Raw genomic sequence first — 16,411 nt, 5'->3', positions numbered from 1 at the left:
TGTCAACATCGCTAATTTCAAATATCTATACAGTATAGAAAGTGTATTTTCTAATTGATTTGAAACCCACTGTGTCTCATACCTCAACACAATGCACATCCACAAACCTAGAGATTTTGTATTTTTTATACATGTTTTATTTGCACACAATAAAAAAATACAAAACACTATGATGGTTTAAAAGGTAAACAAAAAGAACATGGGAGACTGTTACGGAGGAGTGTAAATGCTTTTTTTTTAGGGTGCGTCATGTTGTATTGTATTGTTGTATGCTTTAATGATGTAATGTATTGATTGTTGCTGCCTTCTTGGCCAGGTCTACCTTAAAAAGAGTCTCTCGGTCTCAATGGGCTTTTCCTGGTTAAATAAAGGTTCAATTAAAAACCCCAGGGGGACTTGTAGGCTCCTCCCTCTTTCAAATATTATACAAAAAACATACAAAAAACACGTGATCAGATTTTTTATAGAGTGCAGGGTTTTGATACTTCAATCTCTTAGGTAATACAAGTCATGTAAGTTATATTTCCCCTGGCCTGTGGCAGGCCCCTGACCGACGTAGGCCTGGCCGAGGTGTGTTCCCATTGGCAGCAGCACTCCCAGCTGCTGGTGGACAGTGACTTTACGCTGGTGGAGCCCATCCTGGCCCTGCGCTCCGTGGCCCAGGAGACCCTAATCTCCCAGGAGAGAGACCCTGAAAAGAACAAGTACCTCAGCACTGTCCTCACCTCCCACCTCATGGAGCTCTGCCAACTGGCCCGCGCCGCAGGAAACACACAGGTAGACTAGAGCTCAGCGCTCACCGTGGGGGTGTTTCATACGTGTATAGGGTTTATATAGTGTGTTCCACATGTATAGTGTGTCTACTCTACACGTAATAGGAGGAGAATGAGTGCACATGTTTTCTTTGGTCTGGATTCACTCAGCACTCCTGACCCATTTACCAGTATGTTCTCTTAAATATTGCAGAACAACATGCATTTGCATTGGTCTCTATGTGTGAGTGACTATATTGGTCTCTATGTGTGAGTGACTATATAGTGCACCCCTGTGCCCGTCTCACCGCTGTGCCCTTTTCACCCCTGTGCCGCCCTCACCCCTCCCCAGCTGGCAGAGCGGGCGGTTTTCCAAATGAAGCAGCATGGCGGAGGAGGGGGGCGGGGCTCCACAGCGTCGTCATGGCAGCTGGAAGAGGCCCAGGTGTTTTGGGCAAAGGGAGAGCAGGGTCTTGCTCTGGGGCTACTGAGACAGATGATCCACACTCTGGAGGAGCAGGTCAGTGGGAGTCAGTCTACATGTTAACTTCTTACGGCTGAGATCCCGTTAACGGGATCGATATGACAACAGCCAGTGAAAGTGCAGGGCTCCAAATTCAAACAACAGAAATTTCATAATGAAAATTCCTCAAACATACAAGTATTTTACATCATTTTAAAGATAAACTTGTTAATCGCACCAGTGTCCGATTTCAAAAAGGCTTTACGACGAAAGCACACCATCTGAGTATGTTAGGTCAGTACCTAGTCACAGAAAAACACTGCCATTTTTCCAGCCAAAGAGAGGAGTCACAAAAAGCAGAAATATAGATAAAATGAATCATTAACCTTTGATGATCTTCATCAGATGACACTCATAGGACTTCATGTTACACAATACATGTATGTTTTGTTCGATAAAGTTCATATTTATATCCAAAAATCTCAGTTTACATTGGAGCGTTACGTTCAGTAATGTTTTGCTTCCAAAAACATCCGGTGATTTTGCAGAGAGCCACATCAATTTACAGAAATACTCATAATAAACATTGATAACAGATACAAGTGGTATGCATGGAACTTTAGATAAACTTCTCCTTAATGCAACCGCTGTGTCAGATTTCAAAAAAGCTTTACCGAAAAAGCACACCATGCTATAATCTGAGTACAGCGCTCAGAGACCAAAACAAGCCATACAGATATCCCCCATGTTGTGGAGTCAACAGAAGTCATAAATAGCATTATAAATATTCACTTAGCTTTGACGATCTTCATCAGAATGCACTCCCAGGAATCCCAGTTCCACAATAAATGTTTGTTTTGTTCGATAAAGTACATAATTTATGTCCAAATACCTCCTTTTTGTTCGCGCCTTTAGTTCACAAATCTAAATTCACGACGTGCAGGCCAGACGAAAAGTTTTTAAAATTACATTACAGTTCGTAGAAACATGACAAAAGATGTATAGAATCAATCTTTAGGCTGTTTTTAACACAAATCTTCAATAATGTTTCAACCGGAGAATTCCTTTGTCTTTAGAAATGCAATGGAACGCAGCTAACTCTCTCGGGAGCGTGCCTGACTGAGCTCATGGCCTTCTGGCAGACCTCTTACTCAATCAGCTCTTATTCTCTCCTCCTTCACAGTAGAAGCCTGAAACAAGGTTCTAAAGACTATTGACATCTAGTGGAAGCCATAGGAATTGCAATCGGACCAAATTTACAATATCTTGGTTTGGGAAAGAGTTGAAAAACTACAAACCTCAGATTTCTGGTTGTTTTCTGGTTGTTTTCTTTCTCAGGTTTTTGCTTGCCATATAAGTTCTGTTATACTCACAGACATCATTCAAACAGTTTTAGAGTGTTTTCTACCCATATATACTAATAATATACATATCTTATTCTGGGCCTGAGTAGCAGGCAGTTTACTCTAGCAGGCAGTTTAAGCTACAGCTTAATTTTGTTCCTCTGTCTTGGCCAGGTTAACGTTAACCCTGCCCTGGTGCCGGTGTTCACGGAGTGCCTGAGGCTGTGTGGGAACTGGCTGGCAGAGACGTGCCTGGAGAGCCCTGGGGTCATCCTGGAGAAGTACCTGGAGAGGGTAAAACTAAGGCCCATATAATATAATCCACTCCTTGGGCACAGTTGATCTATAGTGTGTGACTGTCTGGGTCTGTGTGTGTGTGATTGTCTGTGTGTTTGACCTCCTGTAGGCAGTGGTTGTGATCGAGGGCCATGCGATAGGTTCAGACACCAAGCTGCAGAGCCAGAGGACGCAGGCCTTCCTGTCACTGGCCAGGTTCTCAGATGCCCAGTACCAGGGCATTGATAACTACATGAAGTCATCTGAGTTTGAGAACAAACAGGCTCTGCTGGAGAAGGCCAAGGAGGAGGTGGACTTGATGAGGGAGCGCAAGGTCGGCAAGAACAGGTCAGACACAAACTCACAGCAGATGAGAACACTGTTAACCTTGTGTGGTTTTGAATCAGCTTGTTTTATGCAGGTTCTACACCGGCTGAGTGTAGGTGACAGATGCTGAAAGAGAGTTGGCCTCCAGGCTGTTGTGACAATTTTATTTTCCATTGTCCTCTCTGCTCAATACCTACTGTGTGTGTGTGTGTGTATGATATTCCAACTCCCTCTCCCTGTCTCTCCCAGGTACACAGTGAAGGTGCAGAGGGAGTTGGAGCTGGATGAGAGGGCTTTGTCCAACCTGCAGGCTGACAGAAGGAGGTTCCTGTGTAAGGCTGTGGAGAACTACATCCATTGTCTTGAGCAGGGTGAGGAGCACGACACCTGGGTGTTCCGCCTGGCCTCACTGTGGCTGGAGAATGCTGACGTCAAGACAGTCAATGACATGATGAAGGTGAGTTAGTGATATCACACTAACTAATATCACCAAACACTGACTACATTTATACAATATTGTTTGTTGCACTATTTGTTTAGTCTGGGCTCCATTCCAAACTGAAATCTCGCTGTTTGGATCCCAGGCTACCTGGCATTAGTGTGTCTTCCCATTCAGATGAGAGAAACTACAATTTGTTTGACTATTTCTTGTGCTTCAGGGAGGTGTGAACAGGATCCCGTCCTATAAGTTTCTGCCTCTCATGTACCAGCTGGCTGCCCGCATGGGGACCAAAATGTCTGCTACAGTGGCAGAGGATGTGGGCTTCTATGGTGTTCTCAATGAGGTGAGACTTCAATATGTTTCAATAAGCAACAGAAGTCTGTTTGAACTATAGAGTTGTCTTCCTCAGCTTAGCTTGTTTCCATCTATCCATCCATCCATCTGTTCATCCATCCATCCATCCAACACAGCTGATCTGCCTGTCGTGTCTGGAGCACCCTCACCACACCCTCTTCATCATCTTGGCTCTGGTCAACGCTAACAAGGACGAGAGCTTCTCCCGCAGCCGCCTGTCCAAGAGCACCCCGCGCCATTCCTCCCAACTGGACCTGGTAAGCCCAACACCTCTCTAAACACTGCCAATAAAATAAATAGGGAACTGGGTCTCTTTACTGTGTGCATAACCTGTTACTGTCTTGTTGGAATTCTCTTAGGAACTGAGTTTGTTTTTAGTGTGTGTCGCGTGAGAATGAAGGAAAGTTGTGATGTCTTGTAGGAGCGGTCTGAGGTGGCCCAGGGGATAATGAAGAAGATCAGGAAGAAGAGAGCCCAGATGATCAGAGGCATAGAGGTCCTCTGTGATGCCTACATCACTCTGGCCTACATGGACGCCAGTCGACATAAGACAGAGAAAAGTGAGTGACAATGGCACACTCCTTACAGCACTGAACACAGCATGTCACCCTGTGTTCCACTGCTGACTTGCCTCTGAAGCAGGGTTGGTCCTGGTCACTCCCTGGATGGGAGACCTGATGCTGCTGGAAGTGGTGTTGGAGGGCCAGTAGGAGGCACTCTTTCCTCTGATATAAAAAAAAATCCCAGGGCAGTGATTGGGGACATTGCCCTCTGTAGTTTGGATGAGACATTAAATGGGTGTCCTGACTATGTGGCCATTAAAAGATTCCATGGCACTTATCGTAAGAGTATGGGTGTTAACCCTGGTGTCCTGGCCCTCATACCGTCATGGAGTTTCTAATCATTCCCTGCTTCCAATTGGATCATTCATCCCCCTCCTCTCCCCTGTAACTATTCCCCAGGTCGTTGCTGTAAATGAGAATATTTTCTCAGTCAACTTACCTAAATAAAATAAAGAAACACAACCACCTTCATGAATGACTACCTAGTTTTAACCACATGCTAATGTGTTTGTGAAGTTACTGTACCTTGTGTTCCTCTGTAGAAGCCATCCTCATCCCCTCTGACCAGCCCATCATGCAGATAAAGAACCTAGATGATGTCATCATTCCTACAATGGAGATCAAGGTAGAGAATGGGTTTGATCATCTGTGGATCCCTCACTAGTCTATCACCTGACGTAAGGGGATTTTTGTTATGCAATAGGATGTTTTGCAGCCAGTTTGTATAGTATTTGCACTGTAATGTATGTATATACCATGTCACACCCATGGCGTGCTTTGAAAAGGGATGTATGTAAGAAGGACTTGTGTCCATATTGGTCTCTGTGTTAACAGGTGGACCCCTCGGGTAAATATGACAACCTGGTGACCATCAAGTCCTTCAAGCCTCACTTTCACCTGGCCGGAGGGGTCAACCTGCCCAAGATCATTGACTGTGTGGGATCAGATGGGAAGATCAGACGACAACTGGTCAAGGTGAGATGAACTGTGAACCATAGATTTATATCGCTGTTCCCCCTGCAAGTCATTGTGTGAGTAAACTGTGTGTTCAATGTAATTCAAAGCATTTCCCGACCCTTCGAAGGGAAATCCACTGCCTTGTGTACCTAAGCCATGTGAAAGACAATAGAGGACTTGAGGTTCTGTTGTGGGTTCAGTTATTGTCCATGTTGGCCTGAGGGTAATTATTGATCCCCTATGTTTCTAGTCTAACAAAATAAACACTATCCAGTGCTTTGTTCTTCATGAGTGCGTTCTTTAGGGAACTGTTCACTTTTTGTTTATTTGCTGGAAAACGTGTCACTCCCAGTCTAATAAATGCACAGTTAAGATGTTGGAGTTTCATGATGAAATAACAGATTAGCTCATGGAAAATGCCAAGAAGGAATCAGTCTTGAATTTCTTACCTGATGGCCCTGAAAAAAAGAGATTTGGTATATTAGACCGTTTTCTGATGTTCTTTTTTGGTAAATTCACTCAACATAGCATGTGGCAGTGCACCCATCACACAAACCCTATAGAGAATTGGTCAGTTCCGGTGTAGTGTTTTATTTTGATATTATGTAGTTTGATACCCCCTGTGACCTTTGCCCCTCTGTATCCTCAGGGCCAGGATGATCTGCGGCAGGATGCTGTAATGCAGCAGGTGTTTCACATGTGTTCTATGCTGCTGCAGCGCAACACTGAGACACGCAAGAGGAAACTCAACATCAGACGCTACAAGGTCAGTCACTGCCCCAGTCTCACAGCTCAACTTATTTAAAAACATTTGCCGGTACTGTAAATTGCTCTGTAGAAGAGTTTCTGTTTTGGGAGGGGGGTATGTTTTTTAAATAAAAATAAATTAATCTACTTGCACAATAGACAACTTAACATTTCACAGACATAGATCCACAAGAGATGAGCTTCTGTTAAATGACTTAGTTGGCTCTTTCTCATCATATCATTGTTATGTTATATGTAAAAAAATATTTTAAAAATGTGACACAAATATTCTTAAGGAGCTGTTATCAATTTTGGTGGATGGGAGTGATTGAGGCCCCTGTCTCTGCCCCCAGGTGGTGCCCTTCTCCCAGCGTAGTGGGGTTCTAGAGTGGTGCTCGGGGACCGTCCCTATAGGGGATTTCCTCATAGACCCCCAAAAGGGCGCTCACACACGCTTCTGCCCCCAAGACTGGACCAGCATAACCTGCCGGAAAAAGATGATGGTGAGTCTCACTTTTGACTCATTTATTCTTAGTCCCTTGATGGCTGAATTATGTAGTACTGTACTGTAATGTCGTGGTAACATATTGTTTTTACTGTAGGAGTCTCAGAGGCTTGGTTCCGGTGGGAAGACCCAGGCTTTCAGTGAGGTGTGTCAGAACTTCCGGCCTGTCTTCCGGTACTTCTGCATGGAGCGATTCCTGGACCCGGCAGTGTGGCTGGAAAAACGGCTGGCCTACACTCGCAGTGTGGCCACTTCCTCCATCGGTACAAACACCATCACCTCTGCTCTCCACAATACAATAATTACCATACCTACACAATTTTATTTGGCTATTCATCTGATTCCTTTGTTTCTGTGTTTGTTCTCCTCAGTGGGCTACATTGTTGGACTGGGGGATAGGCACATTCAGAACATCCTTATAGACGAACAGACAGCTGAACTGGTGCATATTGATTTGGGTAAGGAGGATACTCCTAATAGCTGTGTCTGAGTTAACATTTGAGGAACGTGTCTTGAGAACATTTTGGGTTAGGTATTTGGTGTAATGCGTTTATCTCTCTTCAGGTGTAGCATTTGAACAGGGCAAGATTCTCCCAACTCCTGAGACTGTTCCCTTCAGGCTATCCAGAGATATTGTGGATGGGATGGGCATAACGGGGGTGGAGGGCGTTTTCAGAAGGTGAGCAGACAACAAGACCCAATCCCAATGGAGATAGATCTGGATGGATTTTATTGAAGCACATTTTTTTAAATCAGGATATAATTTTTACTGTGTTCATCTCTACCATTCAGATGCTGTGAGAAGACCATGGAGGTCATGAGGTGTTCTCAAGAGGCCTTGCTGACTATTGTAGAGGTATAAACACAAACATATACACACGCACAAATACTGTTCACATTCACTCAATGTCTGTATGTGAGCTTGGAGTGTATGCTCATTACATGTTTATGTGATAACTCCTGCTGTTCCTTTGCCCTGTGGTGTAGGTACTGCTGTACGACCCTCTGTTTGACTGGACCATGAACCCTCTCAAGGCCTTCTACCTGCAGCAGCAGCATGATGAGCAGGCTGAGCTCCAGTCCACGCTCAACTCTACACTGGGGGGAGACATCTTGGAAGCCCACCGCAAGTCCAGGTACTCTTCAGTACTATAAACCCCTTACATCAGGGGTCTCTGCCTACTAGTATACCATCAAGTGGAATCATATGCCTGACAGAGTACACTCTCAGTCCTGTCTCAGTCCTGATGTTACTCACCAAACCCTCCACATGCCTTTGAACAATCAAATGAAACTTTATTTGTCACATGCGCTGAGTACAACAGGTGTAGTAGACCTTAGTGTCATACTTACTTACAAGCCCTTAACTAACAATGCAGTTCAAGAAAGAGTTAAGAAAATATTTACCAAATAAACTAAAGTAAAAACGAATAAAAAGTAATGCAATAAAATAACAATAACGAGGCTATATACAGGTGGTACCTATACAGAGTCGATGTGTGGGGATACAGGTTAGTCGAGGTAATTTGTACATGTAGGTAGGGGTAAAGTGACTATCTGGGGACCCATGCCAAATCTTTTCAGTCTCCTGAGGGGGAAAATATGTTTTCGTGCCCTCTTCACGACTGTCTTGGTGTGTTTGGACCATGATAGTTCATTGGTGATGTGGACACACTCTCAACCCGCTCCAGTACAGCCCCGTCGATGTTAATGGGGACCTGTTCGGCCTTCCTTTTCCTGTAGTCCACAATCAGCTCCTTTGTCTGGCTCACAGTGAGGGCGAGGTTGTTGTCCTGGCACCACACTGCCAGGTCACTGACCTCCTCCCTATAGGCTGTCACATTGTTGTCGGTAATCAGGCCTACCACTGTTTTGTCGTCAGCAAACTTAAGGATGGTGTTGGAGTCATGTTTGGCCACGCAGTCGTGGGTGAACAAGGGAGTACAGGAGGGGACTAATCACACACCCCTGACGAGCCCCAGTGTTGAGGATCAGCGTGGCAGGATCCAGTTGCAGAGGGAGGTGTTTAGTCCCAGAGTCCTTAGCTTAGTGATGAGTTTTGTGGACACTATGGTGTTGAACGCTGAGCTGTAGTCAATGAACAGCATTCTCACATAGGTGTTCCTTGTGGACAGGTGGGAAAGAGCAGTGTGGAGTGCGATTGAAATTGCGATTGAAATTGCGTCATCTGTGTATCTGTTGGGGCGGAATGCAAATTGGAGTGGTTCTAGGGTATTCGGGATGATGCTGTTGATGTGAGTCATGAGCAGTCTTTCAAAGCACTTCATGGCTACCGACGTGAGTGCTACGGCTGGTTACCTTGGCTTCCTTGGGCACAGGGACTATGGTGGTGTGCTTGAAACATGTAGGTATTACAGACTCGGTAAGGGAGAGGTTGAAAATGTCAGTGAAGACTTGCCAGTTGGTCAATGCATGCTTTGAGTACATGCCCTGGTAATCCGTCTGGCCCGCGGCTTTGTGAATGTTGACCTGTTTAAAGGTCTTACTCACATCGGCAACTGAGAGCGTTATTACACAGTTGGCACAGTTGGCTGGTGAACTCATGCATGCTTCAGTGTTGCTTGCCTCGAAGCGATCATAGAAGGCATTTAGCTCGTCTGGTAGGCTCGCGTCACTTGGCAGCTCGTGGCTGGGTTTCCCTTTTGTAATCCGTAATAGTTTTCAAGCCCTGTAACATCTGACGAGCGTTAGAGCCGGTGTAGTAGGATTCAATCTTAATCCTGTATTGATGCTTTGCCTGTTTGATGGTTCGTCTGAGGGCGTAGCGGGATTTCTTATAAACATCCGGATTAGTATCCCACTCCTTGAATGCGGCAGCTCTAGCCTTTAGCTCGATACGGATGTTGCCTGTAATCCATGGCTTCTGTTGGGATATGTACGTACGGTCACTGTGGGGACGACGTTGTCAATGCACTTATTGATGAAGCCGATGACTGAGGTGGTATACTCCTCAATGCCATTGGATGAATCCTGGACATTCCAGTCTGTGCTAGCAAAACAGTCCTGTAGCATAGCATCTGCGTCATCTGACCACTTGCCTGCATTGAAGTCCCCTGTCACAAACATTTTCTTGTTTGCTATGGCCTTATACAGCTGGTTGAGTGTGGTCTTAGTGCCAGCATCGGTTTGTGGTGGTAAATAGACGGCTACGAATAATATAGATGAGAACTCTCTTGGTAGATAGTGATGTCTACAGCTTATCATAAGGTACTCTACCTCAGGCGAGCAATACCTTTACTTCTTTAATATTAGACATCGCGCACCAGCTGTTAATGACAAATGGACACACACTGCCGCCCCTCGTCTTACCAGACGCAGCTTCTCTGTTCTGCCAATGCATGGAAAATCCCGCCAGCTCTATATTATCCATGTCATCGTTCAGCCACGACTCTGTGAAACATAAGATATTGCAGTTTTTAATGTCCCGTTGGTAGGATAGTCTTGCTCGTATATCATCAATTTTTTCCCCCAATGACTGCACGTTGGCTAATAGAAGGCAGCCCGACTGCCGCCCCCTTTTTCTCTGTCTTTTCTTCACACAAATGACAGGGATTTGGGCCCATCCAGAGAAAGCAGTATATCCTTTGCGTCGGACTCGTTAAAGAAAATCATGTGGCAAGGCTTGGTGTTGGTCATTTACATTTGTGCTATAAACATTTTTAACGAATCTCATATATTGGCTGCACAATATGCTGTCTCTTCTCTCTCAGCAGTGATAGCCAGAGCTTCAACAAGGTGGCGGAGCGCGTGCTGCTGCGGCTGCAGGAGAAGCTGAAGGGGGTGGAGGATGGCAGGGTGCTCAGTGTAGGAGGGCAGGTCAACCTCCTCATCCAGCAGGCCATGGACCCTAACAATCTCAGCCGCCTCTTCCCCGGCTGGCAGGCCTGGGTCTAAGTCTAACATACTGGGAGAAACCAGGGGGCCTGGGTCAATCTTAGTCCGCTTTCTACAAAATACTATGTATGAATAATGAATGTTTTTGTTTTGACATACTTGATGCACCATGTGCTTCCTTATCAATCACAGATGATATTTTAGCTTTCTGCACTCAATAGACTGTAATCAATTATTAGGTTTCTAATACAACATGTAAATGACTTGTTTTCTTGTGTTGCTCTGAATTCTTTGTATCAAGTGTCAAGTTATATATAAATTCAAAACATGTTGGTCACTTGAAGTGAAAAATGGTTGTTCTTGAATATTGTTCTTGAACATTGTACCATTGGATGGTAAATAGCTGACATGTAAGATAATAAAGAGAATTGATTCAGGAGATCAGGAGATTTAATTGACTCGGGAGATCCCCTCTCAAACCATCTGCGGAGGAACTACCCCAGTTTGTACATGAACTGGGCTCTGCACCTCCCCCTGATAGCACTGCCTCTACCTTGTTACCAGTATACATTTGGTCCTCTTCCTGTCAGACTAATGTGGTATTGTAATTAAGCAACAAACAAAAAATGTTTTACAACTTTTTTTAGTAGTCTTTGATGTTATGTTGAAGAAGAATGTAGAGGAATTTGTCCATATACCTTAACCTGTTTCAAGTACTTAATGACCATGGTCATCAGTGTTCTCCTCCTATTGGTTGCTGGGATCTTGCTTGGATACTACTGTAAGTAATAGTGTTTTCCCTCATTTGGTCTCTACCCTAAAACACACACTATATACACTATATATATACACTATATATACAAAGGTATGTGGACACCCCTTCAAATTAGTAGATTCGCCTATTTCAGCCACACCCGTTGCTGACAGGTGTATAAAATCGGGCACACAGCCCCAGTAGAATGGCCTTACTGAATTGCTCAGTGACTTTCAGTGTGGCACCGTCATAGGATGCCACCTTTCCAGTGGTATAAAATACTTAAGTTAAAATACTTTAAAGTACTACTTAATTTGTTTTTTGGGGGGGGGATCTGTACTTTACTATGTATATTTTTGACTACTTTTACTTAACTACATTCCTGAAGAGAATGTCTTTTTTACTACATACATTTTGCCTGACGCATAAAAGCACTCGTTACATTTCAAATGGTTAGCAGGACAGGAAGATGGTCTTTTAACAAGGAAATCGTGCTGTGTTTTGTTTAACATAAGGAATGTTAAATTACTTTTACTTTTGATTCTTAATTATATTTTAGCAATTACATTTAATTTTGATACTTAAGTAGATTTAAATCCAGAAACCTTTACTCAAGCAGTATTTTTACTGGGTGACTTTTACTTGAGTCGTTTTCTATTAAGGTTTCTTTACGTTTACTCAAGTATGACAATTGTGTACTTTTTCCACCACTGCACCTTTCCAATAAGTCAGTTCAACACATTTCTGCCCTGCTAGAGGTGCCCCGGTCAACTGTGTGTGCCGTTATTGTGAAGTGGAAATGTCGAGGAGCAACAACGGCTCAGCCTCGAAGTGTTAGGCCACACAAGCTAACAGAACGGGACCGCCGAGTGCTGAAGCACATAAACACCGTCTGTCCTTGGTTGCAACACTCACTACCGTGTTCCAAAGTGTCTCTGGAAGGAACTTCAGCCGAACAACTGTTCGTCGGGAGCTTCATGAAATGGTTTTCCATGGCCGAGAAGCCACACACAAGCGGATGCCAGGAGAACGCTACTTGCCCCAATGCATAGTGCCAACTGTAACATTTGGTGGAGGAGGATTAATGGTTTGGGCTAGGCCCCTTAGTTGTGAAGGGAAATCTTAACGCTACAGCATATAATGAAATTGTAGATGATTCTGAGCTTCCAACTTTGTGGCAACAGTTTGTGGAAGGCCCTTTCCTGTTTCAGCATGGTAATGCCCCCGTGCACAAAACGAGGTCCATACAGAAATTATTTGTCGATTAGTGTGGAAGAACTTGACTGGTCTGCACAGAGCCCTGACCTCAACCCATCAAACACCTTTGGGATGAATTGGAATGCAGGCTGAACTAGGCCTTATCGCCCAACATCAGTGTCCGACCTCACTAATGTTCCAACATTTAGTGGAAAGCCTTCCCAGAAGAGTGGAGGCTGTTATAGCTGCAAAGGGGGGACCAATGCCATATTAACGCCCATTTGGAATGAGATGTTCAACGAGCATACTTTTGGTCATGTAGTGTAGGTGCACTTCATTCACATCAATTTGATGAATTTAACTTGTTCCCTTCTGACCATCCTTAACCTCACCCTCCATTGTCCTCCATCTGTGCGCGTGGGGTTGCATGTGGCGATGGTCGCTGTGTCAGGCAGTCTCAGTGGTGTGATGGGGTAAGAGACTGTCCAGCAGGGCAGGATGAAGCTCAGTGTTGTAAGAATCCATTTTTACATTACATTTTGGTAATTTAGAAGATGTTCCAATCCAGAACACTTTACAGTCAGTGCATTACCCTCAAGGTAGTATAACAACTACATCAGTGATTGTAAGTTAGTTGCTTTATTAAGAAAAGTTTATCAGCAAAATCGTAGCTAATAAGAAAAGAGAAGCGTTAGTGTTCGTGCAAGAAAGGCAAGTACAACAGTAAGTGTGAGGTTATTTCATTTATTTTCGCTAGAAGGTTCAAACGAGGTACTCTTTTGAAGATAGGTTTTCGGATGCTTTACCTTTACCCATTCAGACCTCTTGTCATCTGCCCTGACAAAGACCTGGCTGGGACATTTTACTGTATAGGTACTGTGTGTGTACTTCTGTTTGTTTTTGCTCTTTGACTTAACATTGTGTGTTGTGCTATTTGTTTTTCTACAGTGAGGCTGTGTGGCTCTAGTTTTCTTCTGCAAGCCTATTTGTCTGACATTGGATCGTGGAGGACAGTGTGCTCCGATGGATGGGCTGATCACCATGGGAAGGCAGCCTGACAGCGTTTAGGATACAGCAGGTGAGACATACTGTATCTAGATTCAGATTGAGATTTATTTTGTTTTTATATTTATGCCCATTGGTATAGTTTAGAGAATGTAATCTTCCCCATATGCATTGTGAGATAGTCAAGCAAGTGTAAACGTGAATGTAAAACAGTGAGCATGTGTTATGGTCATTTATTTCATTTGTTTGCTATGGGTTCACAGAGACACATATGTTACATATGTGACAAATGCCAGTGGATTCTTAATGCTGAAGTCTGGCGCAAGCCCTGACACACCCATAATGCAACAGCTTGCGAGCACATCAGTGAAAAAATGTGAGCCAATCACATTTCATATCACACTATTTCCCAACGGTATGTAATGTTAAACCCTTGATAACACCATCTGTATTTTTGGGATTCATTTTACTCTCCTCAGTGAAACCTGTCCCAGTGTTAATGGGGTGACCCTGAAGTGCATAGGTAAGTCATTATGTAACTTTCTCAGTAATTAGGTATCGAGCCACTTCATGTAAAGTGTTACCACCTGATAAACCTCTGTCTCCAGACTGTGGTACCAGAGTAGTCTCCAATTTGACAGGTTGAGTGGCAGTAAGAAAGCCACTGCTAAGATGGCAAAAAAAGAAGAGGCTTGCCTGGGCCACGAAGCACTGGCGGTGGACTACTGAAGACTGGAAGACGGTCTTATGGATCGATGAATCAACATTTGACGCTGGGTTTCTGTGCACCATTCGGTAGGCGAAAGGATGGTTCCACAGTGTGTGACACCATCTGTCAAACATGGAGGAGGAAGTGTGATGGTCTGGGGCTCTTTTACTGAATCCAGAGACGACGACTTGCAAAGAGTGAGTGGCACCCTGAACCAAAACCGCTACCACAGCGCCTTGCAACACCCTCTGGTGTACGCCTAGTTGGTCAGGGGTTCATCCAACAGCAAGATAATGACCCAGGACATACCTCCAGGCTATGGGGTTCATCCTACAGCAAGATAATGACCTATAGGACATACCTCCAGGCTATGGGGTTCATCCTACAGCAAGATAATGACCCAGGACATACCTCCAGGCTATGGGGTTCATCCTACAGCAAGATAATGACCCAGGACATACCTCCAGGCTATGGGGTTCATCCTACAGCAAGATAATGACCCAGGACATACCTCCAGGCTATGGGGTTCATCCTACAGCAAGATAATGACCCAGGACATACCTCCAGGCTATGGGGTTCATCCTACAGCAAGATAATGACCCAGGACATACCTCCAGGCTATGGGGTTCATCCTACAGCAAGATAATGACCCAGGACATACCTCCAGGCTATGGGGTTCATCCTACAGCAAGATAATGACCCAGGACATACCTCCAGGCTATGGGGTTCATCCTACAGCAAGATAATGACCCAGGACATACCTCCAGGCTATGGGGTTCATCCTACAGCAAGATAATGACCCAGGACATACCTCCAGGCTATGGGGTTCATCCTACCTGAAGATAATGACCCAGGACATACCTCCAGGCTATATGGTTCATCCTACCTGAAGATAATGACCAAGGACATACCTCCAGGCTATATGGTTCATCCTACCTGAAGATAATGACCCAGGACATACCTCCAGGCTATATGGTTCATCCTACCTGAAGATAATGACCCAGGACATACCTCCAGGCTATATGGTTCATCCTACCTGAAGATAATGACCCAGGACATACCTCCAGGCTATATGGTTCATCCTACCTGAAGATAATGACCCAGGACATACCTCTAGGCTATGGGGTTCATCCTACCTGAAGATAATGACCCAGGACATACCTCCAGGCTATGGGGTTCATCCTACCTGAAGATAATGACCCAGGACATACCTCCAGGCTATATGGTTCATCCTACCTGAAGATAATGACCCAGGACATACCTCCAGGCTATATGGTTCATCCTACCTGAAGATAATGACCCAGGACATACCTCCAGGCTATATGGTTCATCCTACCTGAAGATAATGACCCAGGACATACCTCCAGGCTATATGGTTCATCCTACCTGAAGATAATGACCCAGGACATACCTCCAGGCTATATGGTTCATCCTACCTGAAGATAATGACCCAGGACATACCTCCAGGCTATATGGTTCATCCTACCTGAAGATAATGACCCAGGACATACCTCCAGGCTATATGGTTCATCCTACCTGAAGATAATGACCCAGGACATACCTCCAGGCTATGGGGTTCATCCTACCTGAAGATAATGACCCAGAACATACCTCCAGGCTATATGGTTCATCCTACCTGAAGATAATGACCCAGGACATACCTCCAGGCTATATGGTTCATCCTACCTGAAGATAATGACCCAGGACATACCTCCAGGCTATGGGGTTCATCTTACCTGAAGATAATGACCCAGGACATACCTCCAGGCTATGGGGTTCATCCTACCTGAAGATAATGACCCAGGACATACCTCCAGGCTATATGGTTCATCCTACCTGAAGATAATGACCCAGAAAATACCTCCAGGCTATGTCTGAACTACCTTAGAAGAAAAGAAGAAGACGGTAGGCTTCAAATCGTGGAATGGCCAGCACAGTCTCCAGACGTAACCCCCATTGAGCTGGTTTGGGATGAACGGGGCAGAAGGGTGAAAGCAAAGCAACCTACAAGTGCAACACATTTGTTGGGAAGAACTTCCCGAACAAAATTTGATTTCCATTGTAGAAAGAATGCCACGACTTATGTCTGCAAAAGGTGGCTACTTTGATGAGTCAAAAATGTTGGTTCAATTTTGTTAAACAAAACCATTCCATGATTTATT

The 16,411-nt window shown here is 44.6% G+C and overlaps 1 protein-coding gene across 3 annotated transcripts in view; it reads left to right on the top strand.

Moving 5' to 3' along the window:
* atm (ATM serine/threonine kinase) overlaps positions 1–11,025 on the top strand; it is a 41,674-nt gene extending 30,649 nt beyond the window's left edge. The window contains exons 46-63 of one of the 3 annotated variants that reach the window (XM_020508163.2): positions 543–777; positions 1,105–1,272; positions 2,733–2,852; positions 2,965–3,182; positions 3,411–3,618; positions 3,821–3,946; positions 4,074–4,214; positions 4,379–4,517; positions 5,063–5,145; positions 5,355–5,495; positions 6,127–6,243; positions 6,578–6,727; positions 6,827–6,992; positions 7,101–7,187; positions 7,294–7,408; positions 7,522–7,585; positions 7,717–7,865; positions 10,464–11,025. In XM_020508163.2, coding sequence (XP_020363752.1) covers positions 543–777; positions 1,105–1,272; positions 2,733–2,852; positions 2,965–3,182; positions 3,411–3,618; positions 3,821–3,946; positions 4,074–4,214; positions 4,379–4,517; positions 5,063–5,145; positions 5,355–5,495; positions 6,127–6,243; positions 6,578–6,727; positions 6,827–6,992; positions 7,101–7,187; positions 7,294–7,408; positions 7,522–7,585; positions 7,717–7,865; positions 10,464–10,644 — 2,608 coding nt within the window. In that variant the 3' untranslated portion in view covers positions 10,645–11,025. Of the gene's footprint in view, positions 1–542; positions 778–1,104; positions 1,273–2,732; positions 2,853–2,964; positions 3,183–3,410; positions 3,619–3,820; positions 3,947–4,073; positions 4,215–4,378; positions 4,518–5,062; positions 5,146–5,354; positions 5,496–6,126; positions 6,244–6,577; positions 6,728–6,826; positions 6,993–7,100; positions 7,188–7,293; positions 7,409–7,521; positions 7,586–7,716; positions 7,866–10,460 lie in introns of all 3 variants that reach the window. The other 2 variants (XM_020508162.2, XM_031795657.1) reach the window with 2 other exon arrangements.
* Positions 11,026–16,411: the final 5,386 nt, after the last annotated feature.

The sequence above is a fragment of the Oncorhynchus kisutch genome, linkage group LG18 (genome assembly GCF_002021735.2).
Source record: "Oncorhynchus kisutch isolate 150728-3 linkage group LG18, Okis_V2, whole genome shotgun sequence".
NCBI lineage: Eukaryota > Metazoa > Chordata > Actinopteri > Salmoniformes > Salmonidae > Oncorhynchus > Oncorhynchus kisutch.
This window is presented reverse-complemented; position numbering and strand designations above follow the sequence as displayed.